The 16554-nt window shown below is 43.9% G+C and overlaps 1 protein-coding gene across 1 annotated transcript in view; it reads left to right on the forward strand.

Moving 5' to 3' along the window:
• Positions 1–16554, forward strand: part of CAND2 (cullin associated and neddylation dissociated 2 (putative)) — a 52550-nt gene that overhangs the window by 13739 nt on the left and 22257 nt on the right. Inside the window, exons 2-7 of the mRNA XM_027863861.1 lie at positions 1160–1303; positions 7096–7250; positions 10500–10623; positions 12912–13168; positions 14745–14850; positions 16239–16378. Of these exons, the coding sequence (XP_027719662.1) occupies positions 1160–1303; positions 7096–7250; positions 10500–10623; positions 12912–13168; positions 14745–14850; positions 16239–16378 (926 nt within the window). The remainder of the gene's footprint in view (positions 1–1159; positions 1304–7095; positions 7251–10499; positions 10624–12911; positions 13169–14744; positions 14851–16238; positions 16379–16554) is intronic.

The following is a 16554-nucleotide window of genomic DNA, read 5'->3' on the forward strand; positions in this document are numbered from 1 at the left end:
CTATTTGCTCTTTTTTTTTCTTCTGTTTTGTTTTGTTTCTTCTTTCTTGTGGTTCCTCCTATTGGTTCTAATTTGTTTCTCTTTCTTTTCTTTTCTTTCTTTTTTTTTTTTTGCGAGGCAATCAGGGTTAAGTGACTCTCCCAGGGTCACACAGCTATGTGTCTGAGGCCGGATTTGAACTCAGATACTCCTGACTCCAGGGCAGGTGCTCTATCCACTTCGCCACCTCGCTGCCCCTCTAATTCTTCTTTACAACATGACTAATGTGAAAATATGTGTAATAGGAATGTATATGTAGATCCTATATCAGATTGCAAGCTGTGTTGGGGAGGGAGGCAGGGAAGGAGAGGGAGAAAATTTAAAACTCAAAAGCTTATGGAAGTGATTGCTGAAAACTAAAAATAATTAATTAAAATTTTTTAAAAATTTAAATAAATAACATTTCTTTTTTAAATTTTATTTTGTCAATTACATCTAAACAAAAAATTTTTTAACATTACTTTTTTTTTAATTTTGAGTTCCAAATTCTTTCCCCTCCTTGCCCCCTTCCTTGAGAAGGCAAGCAAATTCTATGATTGTGTGACCTATTACACATATCTCCCCTCTGTGTTCTCTCAAACTGGCGAACTGGCCTGTTTTCATCACTCCCACATGATCTCCCATCTCCCGTCTCCATGCCCTTGGTATAGGCTTTTCCTGATGCCTGGAACACACTCTTATCAGAATCTTGGAATTGAGGCTCAGTTCAGGGGACACCCCCTGTCTGATCACCCCATTGTTCTCTTCCCACACTCTCCCACTGAATTTACTCTGTATATATTTTATACTGATTTATCTGTGTATATACTGCACCCCACTGGTAGAATATAAGCTCCTTGAGGGCAAGGATTGTTTCATTTTTGTCTTTTACTCCCTAGGGTCTAGCACAGTGCCTGGCACCATAGTAGATACTACTTAAGTACTTGTTAAATGAATGAATGAATGAATGAATGAATGAATATCATTTGGTCTTCTAAGATAGCCTTGTGTAGTGGGAAGGGCAGATATCATCTCTATTTTACAGCTAAAGAAACTGAGGCTCAGAGAAATTAAGCGACTTGTCCATTGGCACCTGTCTCATAAATATCAGAGGCCAGATTCAAGCTTCTTCTCCGTGCAGGTTCATGGCCACCAATGACCTGATGTTGGAGCTGCAGAAGGATTCCATTAAGCTGGATGAAGACAGTGAGAAGAAGGTGGTGAAGATGTTGCTAAAGCTTCTAGAAGATAAGAATGGAGAGGTGCAGAATTTAGCGGTCAAATGGTGAGTGGGGATCTGAAGAAATCGGCATCCATTCCCTAAGATAGCCTAGCATGTTCAGGGTTGATCACATGGGGACATGAGTGAAGGGTAACAGAGTGATGAGGAAGGCATCTTCTAGAGGGAGACTGAGGACTCCCAACCAGGGGAGTTCCAGAAAGCAGAGAAGGGGGGCTATCTTCTTTAGGGAAGTAGAATGCTTCTAATTGGGAAAGGGAAGGGAAAGCCATCATCAAGCTCAGCTGGGAGTGGCTGAGGTTGAAGTGTGACTCTCAGAGAACCAGGAGGTTAGGATGGTAGAAGGGACCAATGTCAGATACCTTGGGACAAATGGTGCCTTGTATCCTATCCTGACCCCTTTGGAAAATAAGACTGGGATGTGCCAGCGCTGGGGCAGGGGGCCCCAAACAAAGTGGGCCAGGGTCCTGGGAATGATGTACAACAGTGATGTCAAACTCAAAGAGAAATGGATCCCTGCGGGCCACATGTTGACTTAGAAAACCGTAAACTAACGTCATCTGTGTTGTATTTTTATTTATTTTGTTAAGCATTTCTCAATTACATTTTAGCCTCATTTGGAAGATCTTGAATTTGACACCTCTGATGTATGGCATTTTTTTCTCTGTACTTTATGCCCTTGAAAGATTCTGAGCTGAGATAGATTGCCCCTTTCTTCTAGCCAATTGGCCTTCTGTGGGGATTCATCTATGGTTTCTCCATTTAATAATACTTACTTTCTAACCTTCATATCCATCAATGGTACTTTCCTTCCCCTCCTCCTCCCCCTGGTCCCACTAGGGCTGGGCTCTGAATGGATTTGTCCAGTGACACAGAAATAGTTTTATATTGGTCGGCCTACATTTTCTCACCTAGCCATCCTGGTAACTGATGGCATAAACTTGCTAAATGGTTGGTGGGATTAGGGGTTCAGTGTAGAATGGAGTTAGGAGTCCCTGTGGCCAGGGCCTGGGGGTGGGGGAGGAGGTCAGTCCTAGATTGTTGACCCCCTTCAGCTTGTCAACATCTTCCTAAAATGTCTCACCCAGAAGTGAACACCATACTCGGAGCATATTCATCTTGACCAGGGCACAGGACAACAAGACTATCACCTCCTTATATTTGACACCATTAAAATCAGCCTGATAGACTATTGACTTGTATTGACTCCTGCTAAAACCATCAAAACACCTACATCTTCACGTGAACTGCTGTCTAACCCCATCTTCTCTCATCTTGCAATTGTGAGGTTGAATTTTTGAACTCAAATCTAGAACTTGAAATTTAATAGAGGCAAGCATAATCTTCGTAGACCTGGTACCTCATGCTAAACCAGGTGTTTTTAACCTAGGGTCCAATAACGTGATCGTAAATATTTTAATTTATTTAAATCTTAAATTTAATTAATTTAAATTATTTTATTAAATTAAACTAATTACTAACTAAATCAATTAATATAATTATTATATTTATATCATATATATATATATTAATAATATAATGAATATGATGGAATATAATAAATTAATAGTAAATTAAAATATCAAATAATTTTAAATTTGATTTAATTAATTAAATATTGATATAACTGGTTTCTTTTGTAATCCTATGTATTTTGTTTTATGCATTTAAAAATATTCATCTGAGGAGTTTCTAGGTTTCGCCAGACTGCCAAAGGCGTCTAGGTTGACAAAAGATTAAGAACTCTTGATCTCTTTTTTTTAATCCTAATTCTGACATCCAGTATTTTTATTATTCCACACAACTTTGTCACCAACAGTTTTGATAAGCATGCCATCATTCCAGTCATTAATAAATATATTGAACAGAATAGGGCTAAGGACAGAGCCCTGGGGCACTTTCATTGGAGATCCCCCTCCAAATAGATATTGAACCATTCACTATACATGGTGTTTTTGTTTTTGTTTTTGTTTTAGTTTTTAGGCAGTTGGGGTTAAGTGACTTGCCCAGGGTCACACAACTAGTAAGTGTCAAGTGTTTGGTCTAAGGTATTCATGGGTTTTGGACCTTCTTTTCCAACTGGTTTCTGAATCTACCTGACTGCATCTTCACTCAAGTTGTTTCTCTCCGTCTTTTCTGTTATATCATGACAAACTGCCAAAAGATGGGTAGAAATCCAGGTGGACATTTGTGGTCTAGAAATTGAATCCAGAAATGGAAATAATTTTGGTCTGGTCTAACTTGTTCTTGCCCAATGCAAGCTGATTTGTATAGTGATTCCCATTTCTGTAGTGTTCACAGAACATCCCTTTAATAATCTGTTCTAGAATTTTGCCAGGAATCAATCAATCACCAAAATTGATTAAGTAGGTTCTATGTGCCAAGCATTGTGCTAAGCACTGGGGATATGAACAAAGGCAAAAACATGGTCCCTGCCCTCAAGGAGCTTACATTCTGATGGGAAAGACAATATGCAAACAATTTGGTACCTTCAAGATATATTTAATGCAAATGGAATTGATAAAAAAGCCTGCACTTTGAGATAACATTTGAGCATCTACAGGTCCATGGAATCTCTCTTGTTCTCCATGAATTTTTCCTTTTCTTTTTTGTTTATTTAACTTTAAAACAAAATTGATTTTTTTCAATGAGAAAAAGTTACTTTCTCCTCATGGTCTTTCATTGTTCCCTGAGAGAAGTTCAGTTTGGACATCCCCATTCTTCATTACCTTGGGATTTTGTTAGTCTAGGCCAGGGGTGGGGAACCTGTGACCTTGAGGTCACATGTGGCCCTCTAGGTCCTCAAGTGTGGCTCTTTGACAGAATCCAGACTGCACAGAACAAATGCTTTTATTAATTGGTTTCCCACCCCTGGTCTAAGTTTTAACTCATTGAGGGAAGGGAGTTGCCTTCTTACTATTTCACTGATTTTGGGCTTCAATTTCCTTTTCATCTTTTTAGTTTAAAGATCCTTCTCCTTAGTAGAGAAAACAAGAGGAATAGTTGTTGAGTAGTTCTGTTTTCTCTTTATTGTCATTTTTCATAATTTATAAAAATTTAATTTCAATGAAACCAAAATTAATTTGCTTAGTAAATAAATATTTAAATTTAAATCAGTTAATTTCATAGGATCGTAGGATAATAGATTAAGAGTTTGAAGGGAGGGGCAGTTATGTGGCACAGTAGATAGAGCGCCAGGCTTAAAGTCAGAAGGACCTGAGTTCAAATCCAGCCTCAGACACTTACTGGCTGTGTGACCCTGGGCAAGTCACTTAACCCCAATTGCCCATTCCCCCCCCCAAAAAAAAACAACTTTGAAGGGAACTTCAGAGCCATCGAGACCAGTGCTGTCAAACTCAAATGGAACTGGGGATGTCTAAACCATGTCTAAGGATCCCTGTGAGCCTCATATTGACTTAGAATATCCCATATTAACATTAGCTATGCTCTGTTGTGTTTTTATTTATTTTCTTAAATATTTCCCAATTACATTTTAATCCGGTTCTGATCACACAGTTTGACACTTCTGATCTAGACCAATTCCCCCAATTTAGAGATGAGGAGACTGAGTCCCAAAGAGCTGAAGTGAGTTCCCCAGGGTCACACAGGTATTAAGGATCAGAGCTAAGATTCCATTCAGGTCCTTTGACTCCCAATCTAGCTCTCAGCGTTCAGTGAAGAGAGAGTTGGCTTTGGAGGTTCAAATCCTGCCTGCCTCTCACTGTCCATCTGATCCCGGACAAGTCACTTACCTTGTCTGGGCCTCAGTTTCCTCATCTGAAAAAATGAGGGGGGTCGCACTGGATGGGCATCTGAGGTCCCTTCCCGCTCTTTAACTGTATAAGACCAAAAGTCTTATGACAAATGAAGAATCCTGATAAAGACAAGAGAGCGGAAGACCTGTAAGGATGCTTTCTGCATTGATGCTTTCCCATACTCCCCTCAAAGCCCTTATCAGGACTCTGCCCATTTACTGTGTTTCACTTTTAGTTTCAGGTGGTAACAGTTGGCACATCCACTCTCCTGGTCCTAGTGTTATTTCTTTTAAATCTTCCCAGATTTCCTTGTATTTCTTGTACCCATTTGCTTTAGTTGCATTTTTGTGCTCTGTTCTGTTAATAATGCATTTAATTAATTATGTATTAATATATTTTATTTAATTAATTTAATTAATAATATATTTATGTAATAATGCCGTTTATTTCTTGCCCCTTCTGATCACTGGATAATTTCAACTGTATTCAGTTTTGTTGTTGCTAAAGATAATGTGCCATGAAAGTCTTTGTATCTAGTTCACCCAAATCAATCCTATATGTTGGCTTGCGGCAGAAAGAGGCCTCTAGCATTTGTCCAAATAGCTGAAGTCATCCATTGACCTTCATCACACTTCCACGCCCATTTGGTAATCTTCTCTGGGCACTCATTCACTTTTTCCATCTGGCCTATGCTCATTAGTAGCTATTGTTTTTTATGGGGCCTGTGATTTCATTGGTGTAGGGAATTCCCCATGAGAAGACTCTAGTATCTCTATTATCATTACACATCAATACCTGCTCTGCAGCCTAGAGTCCTAAAGACTTGTTTGGAGCACTAACAGGTTAACTGTCTTTGCCTCCAGTCACAGAGGCAGGATTTGAACTCAGATCTTCTTGACTTTAAGATTGGTTCTCTGTTTTCTATGCCAGCCCTTCCTTTCACTCATTAATAGATTCCAATAATAATATGTCTTCTGCTTTTCCCTTATGGTTCCTGACCAGGATGCCCTCCATCATGCTGTTTCTTCCTCCTGGGTGTTAGGTCTCTATGTAGGTTTCTGTCTTCTGGATGTCAGCTGACATTATACTAACTGGAATGCATTGCCATCCACTTTGCAGTTGCGCCCTAAGGACTATGAGACCCTTCCATCTGACTTGCAACTGAAATCTCTCTTGGTTGTGTGTCTCCCATTATAATGTGAGCTCCTTGAGAGCAGGGACCGTCATATTTTCATGCCACGGGGCCGATGGCAGAGTAAGTGCTCAGTAAATGCTTTTTCATCCATTTGATGCCAAGAATACACCACCACACTCCAGTCTGTCCCTTTTTAGTAAGATATACCCCTTCCATACCAGATCCTATTCGTGACTTCCGCCTCCCACTTCTCAATGATATCTGTGAGATGAAATTTACGTCTCCGTGTTAAGAACTCTATTAAACCTTGTTATTAACCCATTCTACAGGTATTTGTATTTCAGCTTCTCAGGCCATGGTTTGTATTACCACCTTTCTAGTAAGTTGTTATTCATTAGCATCTCTGTTTTTTTATATCACCCCAATACTGAAGTGGCCATATGATTAAACAATAAACATTTATTGAATAGAAAGAGAAAAGAATGAAAAGGAATGAAAGAATAAGTGGAGATAAGGATAGAAAAATTTAAATAAAGTGAGTATGGTAGAGGATAGTAGACTGTGGACTGCCAGCATTAACCTAGGGATCACTCAGTTGATCTCTTCATTTAAGCCCTCAGTGGAATGCACACTGAGAGAGTCGGAGGAGCTGGGTTCAAATCTTACCTCTGATGCTCACTACCTGGGTGCTCTTGAGCAGCTCACCACTTCCCTGGGCTTCAGTTTCCTCTTCTATCAAATAAGAGGATTGGATTAGATGGCATGGAAGGTCCTTTCCATCTTTAAGTCTCTGATCCTAAGATTCTAACAAAATGGTGAGACCTCCATTATTCCTGCGAGATCTGGCAGTTTAGTCTGAATTCTCCTGCCTCAGGTGAATTTGGAGGCAATGGGGAGGGACTCGTTGAACGTGACCATGTCACATTTTCTCTCCCTTTTCTTGGTAGCCTGGGCCCTCTGGTGGGCAAAGTGAAGGAGTACCAGGTGGAGACCATTGTGGACACCCTCTGCACCAACATGCTGTCTGACAAGGAGCAGCTCCGGGATATTTCTGGCATGGGCCTGAAAACCGTCATCTCTGAACTCCCACCTGTATCCACAGGTACCTAACCCTAACCCCCTCTGTAGATAGTCCTAGGATTTCTGGGGGAGCACAAGTTAACCTCCGTTGCCTAGATGGGTTCTGCGTTCCTGGGATCCTAGACTGAGAACTAGAAGAGATCTTAGAACCAACCCTTTCATTTTACAGATTGGGAAACTGAGGCACAGAGAGGCAAAGAGCCTTGGCCAGTTGGGTAGTGAGTTTGAGGCAGGATTTGAACCCAGCTCTTCCTGACTCCAAGTCCAGTGCTCTATCCAGTGCTGCTTCCATCCCTCTGCCTCCAGATAAACGACCACACCCAAACCAGCCCAGTCAGCTGGGTGTGCCTCCTGTTTGTTCAGAATATAGCAGCTGCAACTCGGGAGAATAATTCTTCTTTGAGGAGGCTAACCTCAGTCCCTCCTGCTCCTTGGCCCCTTTGTAATGAACAATGATAGGCATAGGGACAGCTCTGTATTGTTTTGTCGTTTTAGTCATGTCTGACTCTTCGTGACCCCATTTGGTGTTTTCTTGACAAAGATATTGGAGTGGTTTGCCATTTCCTTCTCCAGCTTAATTTACAGATAGAGAAACTGAGGCAGACAGGGTTAAGTGATGTGCCCAAGATCACACAGCTAGTAAGTGTCTGAGGCCAGATTTTGAACTTGGATCTTCCTGACTCCAGGTCCGGCACTCCTTCCACTGCACCACCTCACTATACATTAGCTCATGTAAGCCTCAAACTAGAACCCTATGAGACAAGTGGGAGGAGAAGTGATATTTGCAGGAAACAGAGGCTTGGAGTTTGTGACTGTCCTAAGTAGGTGGCAGAGACAGGACGTGAGCCGAAGCCCCCAGCACCCTTTTCAGTTCAGCTCAGTGTGAGGAGAAGAGTGGGTCCCCACCCTCTGTGAGTGAGGAGGTTCAGTGGACCAAGCCTGGCAAGACATCAAGTACAAGACTTGTATTATTTAACAAGCTCACCCAAAGGACTTGCCATCACCTTCAGAGCGTTCTCCTGGGGATTCTGGCCTTGCTTGGCCCATTCTGGGAACTCCTGGCTTGGCACAACCTTCAGAAACCAGTTTGTTAGCAAGACAAGGGAACCAGTCCTGTAACTTCAGACTTCAGGGCTTGGCACGGTGCTTGGCACATAGGAGCTGCCCCATAGATGTTTCCTGACCATCGATATTCTGAACCCCGTGAAGTATGGCTTATCCTCACTACACTCACCAGACACTGAATCCCTCCCTCTCAGGACAAAGGTGCCTTCCAGTATGGGTCAACAATCCTAAGCACGTGCCCCATCACGTCACTCCTTCCCCAGCTCCCTCAGAGGCACGGATGCCAAACATCTGCTGCCCGGGGACAGACGAGCTGGAGTGAGGATGAGGCTTCATAAGGGGCTGACTCACGGTGGGGTGACCCTGGTTTGGATCTAGACAGTCTGATGAGTTGATTTAACCTAATTAGGCCATTTACCAGAAGATGGTGAGGCAGTTCTGATTTATTGCCCATAGATTGCCTAGTTGGTAGATTTCTCATGGCCAGTGTTTTGTCCTGGCCAGCTGCCCTGACCTCCTCAAAGACACATTCTTTATTGCCCTCGTAATAGGCCCTGAGGTGGTATAAGTGGATAGAGAGCTTGGACATGGAGTCAGGAAGACCTGAGTTCAAATCCTGCTCAGATACTTACTAGCTGTGTGACCCTGGGTAAGTCATTTAACCTCCCTTTGCCTGTTTTCTCATCTTTAAAATTGGGATAATGACAGCACCCGGCTGGCAGAGTTACTGGAGAATCAAATGAGGCGTCATGGATATATGACACATGTATAAATCTACACATCTAGATAGATATGTATGTAGATCTATATATATATATAGATGCATCTATACAGATACGTACAATGTTTCTCAAACCTTAAAACAGCATATAAATGCTTTGTTATTGTTGTTCAGTCATATGCAACTCTTTGTGACCCCATTTGGGGTTTTCTTGGCAAATATACTGGAGTGATTTGCTGTTTCCTTCTCCGACTTATTTGACAGATGAGGAAACTGAGGCAGACAGGGTTAAGTGACTTGCCCAGAGCCACATAGCTAATAAGTGTCTGAAGCTGGATTTGAGCTCAGGTTTTCCTGTCTCAAGGCCCAGCACTCTAGCCACTGCACCACCTAGCTGCCCTTCATCATGCTAGCTCTTATTATTATCATGCCTGAAGCCCCAGGAGGGAGAACTAGTACAATGCCAAGAACAGTGAATTGGGAGTTGAGAGGGCCTGGGTTCCAGTCCCAGCTCTGCTGTCAGTTTCCCTCTTTGTTTCCCTTGGGTTACTCGTCTGTAAAGTGAAGGGCTGGGAGCATTCGACCCGCCAGGGCCCTGCTAATTCTGCTACCCTTTGATCACGGAGTCCGCTGCTGTATCACCTAGACCTTTTTAAAGCCTGGCTCCAGCAGGACCCTGTTTTACAAGCTGAAGCTTTTTGGCTGATATAGGAAAATCTCATTATCACGCTGCGGTTTTGCTTAGGTTGGTGCAGCAGTGTCTGCAGTGAAGGAAAAAATCATTATTAAGCGCTAACTGTGCTACACACTGGGGACGCAAATGCAAAAAGACAGTGCCTGCCCTCAAGAAGCTTACACTTTAACGGGGGACAAGAACACACATCAGAGGCAGGCAGGAGAGTGCGATGGTGAGACCGTTGGCCTTGTTATCAGAGGATCTCAGATCTAAGCTGGAAGGGACCTTAGAGGTCACCTGCTCCAGAAACACCCTCCTTTTACGGATGAAGAAACTGAGGCAGGTAGAGAGCTAAGCAGCTAGATCCTCCATTCTTCCCACTGGCCTGGCTCTGACAGTTATTAACTGTGCAGCCTTGAGGAAGTAACCCAGTGGCAAAGCGGAGATTTGAACCCTCAGCCTCCAAGTTCTGCACGATTTCCACCACCCCATACTTTCTGATATGGCTTTACCTTATCAGCCTAAAAGCTGTAACCAGTGTTTGGCCATACCACTGAAACCTCAAAAGCCCAAACCACTGTTGTAACTGAGTTGGACAGTGATGGGCACAGGGCTGGATGCTGCATATTGATGACTAAGGATGGTTAGAGGGAAGGGGTGGGGGAAAGAAGCATTTATTAAGCACCTACTATGTGCCAGGCACTTTGATAAATGCAGTACAGATATTATCTGGCTATATGTGCATTCCACACGTTGGAATCATGGGTCTTTTGGCACTGCCCCGATTGTCTCTCACCTCCTTGTTCCAGGCTCTGCCATGGCAGCCAACGTGTGTAAAAAGATCACGTCCCAGCTCACTGGAGCCATTGGGAAGCAAGAGGATGTGTCTGTGCAGTTGGAGGCTCTGGATATCTTATCAGACATGCTAAGTAGGTAAGGATCCTGGGAAGGAAAGAGGCCTGAAGGTCAGGAAGTAGTCAGAGAAGTGGTGCATATGGGCCCCAGATTGGCTGTTTTTTTATTAATGAATTAATTTTTAGTTTTCAACGTTCACTTCCATAAGATTTTGAGTTTCAAATTTTCTCCCCACCTCTCCCCTCCTCCCTCCCTAAGTCAGTGTGCAAGCTGATATAGGCTTTACATATACATTCCTGTTAAATATATTTTCACATTAGTCATGTTGTGAAGAAGAATTAGAACCAATAGGAGGAACCACAAGAAAGAAGAAACAAAACAAAACAAAACAAAAGATTAAAAAAAAAAGAACAAACATATGCTTCTATCTGCATTCAGACTCGATGGTTCTTTCTCTGGATGTGAATAGCATTTTCCATCATGAAACCTCTGGAGATGTCTTAGATCCTTGTATTGCTGAGAAGGGTTAAGTCTGTCAATGTTAGTCATCACACAACGTGGCTGTTACTCTGTACAACATTCTCTGGTTCTGCTCACTTCACTCAGCATCAGTCCGTACAAGTCTTTCCAGGTTTTTCTAAAGTCTGCCTGCTCATCATTTCTTATGGCACATTAGTATTTCATTACATTCATATACCACAACTTGCTCAGCCATTCCCCAGTTGATGGGAATCCTCTCAATTTCCAGTTCTTTGCCACCACAAAAAGAGCTGCTATAAATATTTTTGGACAAGTGGATCCTTTTCCCAGTTTTATGATCTCTTTGGGATACAGCCCTAGAAGTGCTATTGCTGGGTCAAAGGATATACACATTTTCATAGCCTTTTTGGGCATAGTTCCAAATTGCTCTCCAAAATGGTTGGATCATTTCACAACTCCACCAACAATGCATTAGTGTTCCAATTTTCCCACATCTTCTCCAACATTTATCATTTTCCTGTCTTATCATGTTGGCCAATCTGATAGATGTGATGTGGTACCTCAGAGTCGTTTTGGTTTGCATTTCTCTAATCAATAGTGATTTAGAGCATTTTTTCATATGACTATAGGCTTTAATTTCTTCATCTGAAAACTGCCTGTTCATATCCTCTGACTATTTATCAATTGGGGAATGACTTGTATTCTTATAAATTTGACTTAGTTCTCTATATATTTTAGAAACGGGCCCCTTTTCAGAGACAATAATTTTTACAACCAGTATCTCTGATAAGGGCCTCATTTCTAAAATATGTAGAGAACTAAAACTAAGTCAAATTTATAAGAATACAAGTCAGATTGGCTATTTTTTATAGGACTTTGGACTTTTCAAAATGTTTTTATACTCATGGTCTCATTTAATCCTTACAACATTGTCAGTGCAGGAATTATCCCCATTTCATAAATGAGGAAACTAAAGCTCACAGAGCAGCAGACTGTGACTTGTCCAAGGTCACACAGTGAGTTAATGGTAGATCAGTGACTAGAACTCAAGTTTTTGACTCCTAGTTGTCTTTCTTCCATCTTGCCTGGGTTTCTAACAGTTCTCCTGTCAGGCATCAGGGATGAGCTATTTTTCTGGGGCCCAGACGGTGTAGATGCCTGGAGTTCTCACTGTGAGGTGAAGACTTGGATTGGCCTGGTTAGGAGGATGGTTGGGACGAGAAAGGCAATAGTGCCAAGGATCAGGAATAAACTATTTACTGAGGCTGAGAAGGTATAGACACCTGGGGCACCCCCTGCCAAATGGGGCTTTAGATTGGCATGGCTAGGAGAAGAGGAGGGGGAGGGCAATGATAGAGGAGACCCAGGCAAAATCAGGAGTGGCTGAGAGGTAACCTGTAGAAAACATCCTCCTTCATTGTTTTTTTCATTTTCAGTTCTATTTATCGTTCCATGTGGACTCTCTCTCTCCCTAAGACACATCTCTAGTTGGAGGGACCCACTCCCTGGTAAAGCAAGGCCGATTCTCTGTAGGGAAGTGCCAGATAACAGACTTCCCGCTGGAATAGCTTTCATTTAGCCTTCTCAGGCCTAGGCTTAGGAGGCCAAGCACTGGATTCTAGAATTAATTGACTGGCTCTGTTCTGGACTCTTAGCCAAGTCCCTTAACCTCTCTAGGACTAAAGCTTCCCATCCTCTCTGAACCTACATCCCAGAATCCAGGTGAGGGTGAGTGAGGCCAGGTAGAAGCCAAGTGCCTTCACTGCTCAGCTGGCCATTAATGGGGTAGGTTGTGGGCTGGGTGTTGGGGGGATAGGAGTGGGGACATCGAGCCCAGAGACCAGAGTCTGACTCCATTGTCCCCTTCCCCCTTCCTTTGGTCACAGGTTGGGCGGGGCCCTCTATTCCTTCCACTCCTCCATCCTGCACTGCCTGGTCCCACAGCTCACCAGCCCCCGCCTGGCAGTACGCAAGCGGGCCATTGTTGCCCTGGGCCACCTGGTCATGACCTGCAGCGCCAACCTATTCTCGGAGCTCATGGAGCAGCTGTTGGCCGAGCTGGAGGGAGAAGCGTCCACCTCCACCACCCGTACCTACATCCAGTGTATTGGAGGCATCAGCAGGCAGGCGGGCCATCGTGTTGGTATGGGGCTTCTGCCATTCTGGGGGACGGAGGGCCAGGGAGAGGGGCTGACTGAGGAAGGGAAGTGTGTGACAGCCCTTATTCCCAGGTGGGGAATAGGATGACCGGAGGAGAGTCGAGGGCAGACTGGCCCTCGGAAAGTGGGCAGATCCCAGGGTAAAGACACAGCCGAGCCGAGCCAAAAAAGGATGTGGGCTCCCACGGACCCAAAATGTAAAGACAGGAAAAACAGCTGAGGCCTGAATGTTTTCTTCCCCTCTAATGAATGACTCCATTTATTCTGTAAACAAGCATTATGGAAACTGTAGCTTATTTTGTACAGAGCTCCAACTTTGTGGAAAATTTCTACAGCCAAGATTTAAAACAAACAAAAACAAAATCCCCACAAACTGTCTCATAAGGAATTGAAATAATGGCAAATATGCACTTGTTTCCCAGTATTGCTGTTATAATTAGCAAAGCTGTCAAACATTGGGAAAAATACAAGCAAGAACATTTTAAAACTGTGTTGCATAAGAGAGGAACAGCTGGCCTGTTCAGGACTTAGAGCTCCTCCCAATTACCCACGATTCTAAGAACAAAGCCTGGTACAGCTATTCCATAGGGCACTTAGCCACCAGGTTAGGCTTTCCTATACCGAGGGCTACTTCCAAACCTTCAAATGAAAGTGCTTTCAGGTGCCTCCAGCCTCTGGGAGCGACTGACCTACAAGAGGAGGCTAATGAGAGATGAAGGAAAAGAGATACAAGTGCCAGGGTTAGGAACAAAGGCTTAAAGGTGGAAGCCAGGAGCTAAGGGTGGGGAAAGAGATCTAGGGAATGCTCCCAGACCAGCGGTGCCTCTTGCCTGGGGTGGCTGACTTTGTGGATTCCCCTTCTTCTCTGGGGGCCACCAAGACCACGGAGGGAAGCGGGAGGGATGGAGAGTGGGGTCAGTTGGCTTCTGCCCCCTGGCCCTCTGTCCTGAAGACTGCAAACCAGTTACTTTTTTAAAAATTGATTTTTATTGATAACTTTTGTTTTTATATCACCTATATTTCCAACTGTATCCCTCTTCCTGCCCCTTCCCAGAGAGCCCTCCCTCGTAGTAAAGTATGAAGAAAGGAAAAAAAGTTGAAAAATTTTTTCCAAAAACATTAAGCTACTTTAAAAAAAAAAAAAGAAATCTGATTTGATATGCCACATCCCTCACAGGTCATCCTCCACTTGTACAAAGAATTATGGGAGAGGAGAAAGGGTTCTTTCCTTTTCATTGCTGATGTCATTGGAGCATTTATTGGTTATCGATCCATATGTATTGTTTTCCTGGGCCTGATTCCTTCACTTTTAATCTCTTCATAAGAGTCGTTGAATCTTGCAGAACAAAGCTCCTAGACCAGGCCTTTGTCATTACCCACCTTGGGGATGGAGTGAAAAGGACTCGGGGTTGAGTCTGGACCCATTATAATCTACTCATCAAAGTCCTGGGACTTTGGACTCCTGGGGTGGAGCAGGCTGAGCCACGCCCCATGGCAGCCAGAGCCATGTTCTGCTGGGTGGGACTCAGCCCTGGATCCTCTTGTCTTTCCATCCTGCAGGAGCCCACCTACCCAGGATCGTCCCGTTAGTGGTGAAGTTTTGTGCGGTGGAGGATGATGAGCTCCAGGAATATTGCTTCCAAGCCTTCGAGTCCTTTGTGCGGAGGTGGGGCCGCCCTGGGGTCCTGCTCGCCCCGAATCTGAAGCCCTGATTTGACTCAGTCTCTGGGAGCCCGGGGTGGGGGTGAGGCTGTTCCTGGGGGCTGAGGTAGTCCTGGGCACACTCACTGAAGCTGTTTTCTCCCTTCTCCGGCCCTCTGGAAACACGTTACCTTAGCTCCTCCTCTCTGTCTCCCTCCCCAGCAGTATTTAAATCAGCCTTCACTATAAATAATAAACGTAAAGACAAACAAAAGGTCATGGAAGCCTAGCATTTCAGTGCAGGAAGGGATATTCTAATCAAACAGTCAAATCGGAAGCATTTATTAGACACCTACTGTGTGCTAGATCCTGGGCACACAAAGGCATAAATGAAACAATTCCTGCCCTCACAGAGCTTACATTCGATTGGTCCAGCCCATTTGTGTATGGGTTGAATCCCTTTTATGAAACTGTGTGCTTTTTAAGGGCCAAGACCATCTTTGTCCCTCTCTGACCTCAAGTATATAGTGGGGTCTCAATGAATGTTTTATTTTTAATTGAATTGGAAGCCAAGGGTCCAGTAACTAGTTGGTGGAGGAAGTAATCACGTTTCCTCTCTCCGCAAGAGAAGTGTGATGGGGAAAGAGTCCTGGATTGGGAGTTGGAGTTGGGTCCTGGGTTCCAACCAGATTCTAACTCTGCCTGGTGGGAAAGTCTCTGTACATGCACACACGCACACAAACACACACACACACACACACACACACACACACACATACACACACACAAAGGCATACAAATGCTTCCTTAAGGGAGCTGGTGGTGGCCCCTAAGAGAAGGTGATTGGTTTGGGGTGGCTAAAGAAGAAGATAGACCCTTTGGCAGAGAAATCCCACCCCGAATTTGGGGACTAGGAAAGCTGAGGCTGCTAAATCCCATAGACCAGGGAGAGAGGCCTGTGTCTGAGGGTGGGGGTTAGGGGATGGGGAGAGGAGCCTTGGAGGTCAGTTGAAGGAGTATAGCCAAGTATAGTCAGTGCTGGCCAAGTGACTTATAGATTCATGATATATAAGACATTGCGGCATGAAGTGGGGAGTCAGGAGATCTGGGTTCTACACCTGGATCTGGCACTATCTGGGTGACCTCGGCCAAATTACTTCATCCCACTGTCTCCCAGTTCACTTGTCCATAAAATGAGAGACAAGAATCACATGCTACGAACTTGTCTAACAGCTAAATTTCAAGCCAAAATCTTAAGGGCCAATTCTTTCTACTTGTAAGGAAGGGATTGGGGATGGGGAGTGAGTACAGCTAAGGCCTCCAGGAACCACTCATTCTAGGAGAGTAACGTAAGCCCCTTGTTCTCGCTGCATACAAAATTGACTACGTTCCCTCCCTCCACCCAACCTCCAGGTGTCCCAAGGAGATGGGACCCTACATTCCCAGCGTGACCAACCTCTGCCTGAAGTATCTGACCCATGACCCCAACTATAACTATGACAGCGATGAGGATGAGATGATGGAGACAGAAGATGGAGAAGACGATGAACAAGGTAGCCGTGGCCATTGAGATGGGGCATGGGCATGGGGCAGGTGGTCCTCTTGCTTCATCAGACCAAGGCCTAGACCCTCCACTGGTTCCCATCATCCTTAATAACCAGCATGTATAGAGAGCTTTAAGGTTTGCAAAACAATCTCATTTTATCCCTATAACAACCCCAGGAAATAG

This window comes from Vombatus ursinus, unplaced genomic scaffold (genome assembly GCF_900497805.2).
Source record: "Vombatus ursinus unplaced genomic scaffold, bare-nosed wombat genome assembly UNPS02014773.1, whole genome shotgun sequence".
Taxonomy (NCBI): Eukaryota; Metazoa; Chordata; class Mammalia; order Diprotodontia; family Vombatidae; genus Vombatus; species Vombatus ursinus.